The 1,457-nt window shown below is 33.2% G+C and overlaps 1 protein-coding gene across 1 annotated transcript in view; it reads right to left on the reverse strand.

The window, feature by feature from the left end:
• The window catches only part of LOC111451763 (probable NAD(P)H dehydrogenase (quinone) FQR1-like 1), a 2,244-nt gene extending 818 nt beyond the window's left edge, over positions 1-1,426 (reverse strand). Inside the window, exon 1 of the mRNA XM_023092302.1 lies at positions 627-1,426. Coding sequence (XP_022948070.1) covers positions 627-1,147 — 521 coding nt within the window. The 5' untranslated portion in view covers positions 1,148-1,426. The remainder of the gene's footprint in view (positions 1-626) is intronic.
• Between the last annotated feature and the right edge of the window lie 31 nt (positions 1,427-1,457).

The following is a 1,457-nucleotide window of genomic DNA, read 5'->3' on the forward strand; positions in this document are numbered from 1 at the left end:
CAAAAAAAAAAAAAAAAAAAAAAAAACATTTCATACATCTCAATTTACCATTTTACCCTTTAAACATTGCACCGACAAACAAACAAGACCAAAATAATATTTAAATAAAATATTAAATGTACGATAATTTAAGCCTCTCGAGATTCTCCTCATTCTCTCAAATTTCATTTGAGCTACCTAAATAATACATTTAAATACATCTTTTTAAATATATTTTAATTCTTCCATTAAATTAATAAAAATACTCATAAATTTTATAATTTATCTAATTTTTTTTAAATATTCAAAGGTTTCCATGTTTAAGGGTATTTTCGAAATATTTTAAAAAGTTTAAAATAACAGTAAAGTAATTTAAAAGTATGGTTGAAATTTAAAAGTTTTTTTAGATAAAATATAAAATTATTGAGTATTTTTATTAATTAGCTATAATTTTAAAAAATATTTTTTAAAATTAATTTTTAAATTTTAGCTTACAATTATATGTGTGTGTATATATATTAAAGGGTTTGATTTTTAATTTAATTTAGCAATTTAATATTTTTTTAAATTAACAGAACAGAATGAACTGTAATACCAAATGATTGATGTCACTGTGAAAAAGAAACAAAACCGACGAAGCAACTTACGCCGTCGTCTCTTGGCCGCCGCCCTGGGTTCCGGTACTGACGAACAATCCGGCCGGAATGCCGGCCAATCTCTGATCCTTCCAAAGATCAATCGTCGAATCGAAAAACGATTTCATCTGCGCCGCCATGGATCCATACCTCGTTGGAAATCCAAACAAGAATCCGTCCGCCTCTACCATCTTCCCCACCTCAATCACCGGCACGCTGTCGTCCTTCGCCGGAACTTTCATCTGCTCCAGCGTCTTCGGCGGCAACGTCTCCGGCACCTTAAACAGAATACCTTCAACGCCATCAACCGAATCGACTCCTCTCTTGATCCTCTTCGCCAATAGCTCGATGTGACCGTACATCGAGTAATACACGATGAAGATCCTCAGATTCCTCGCGATTTCTCCGGCCGGATTGTGAGATTGAGCGGCGGATTTTTGCTCCTGTGGCGGCGGAGGATGATCGGGATCTGGATCGGAGACGGCAATCGATGCTCTGTTCTTGCTAGGTACGCATCCACCGCCTTTGCCCATTTTTTTTTGAAAATTTGAGAATCGGAAAATCAAGAGGAGTTTTCGATAATTAATTGATTGATTGATTGATGAGAATGAAGAGGAATTTGAACGGAGATTGGATTGGACTTTGAGTTGACTGGATGATGATTATGTTATAGGTTGTTGATTCAATTTTTAAAGTTACAGGTTGTTCTTTGACCAGAAGAGGCAAATTTGAAATTTATGGAAAACTTGTTCTTCATCGTTATCAGATTCCGATTTTTACAACAAAAAAAAAAAAAAAAAAAAAAAAAAAAAAAAAAAAAAAAAAAAAAAAAAAAAAAAAAAA

This window comes from Cucurbita moschata, unplaced genomic scaffold, assembly GCF_002738365.1.
Source record: "Cucurbita moschata cultivar Rifu unplaced genomic scaffold, Cmos_1.0 Cmo_Scf00013, whole genome shotgun sequence".
Lineage (NCBI taxonomy): Eukaryota > Viridiplantae > Streptophyta > Magnoliopsida > Cucurbitales > Cucurbitaceae > Cucurbita > Cucurbita moschata.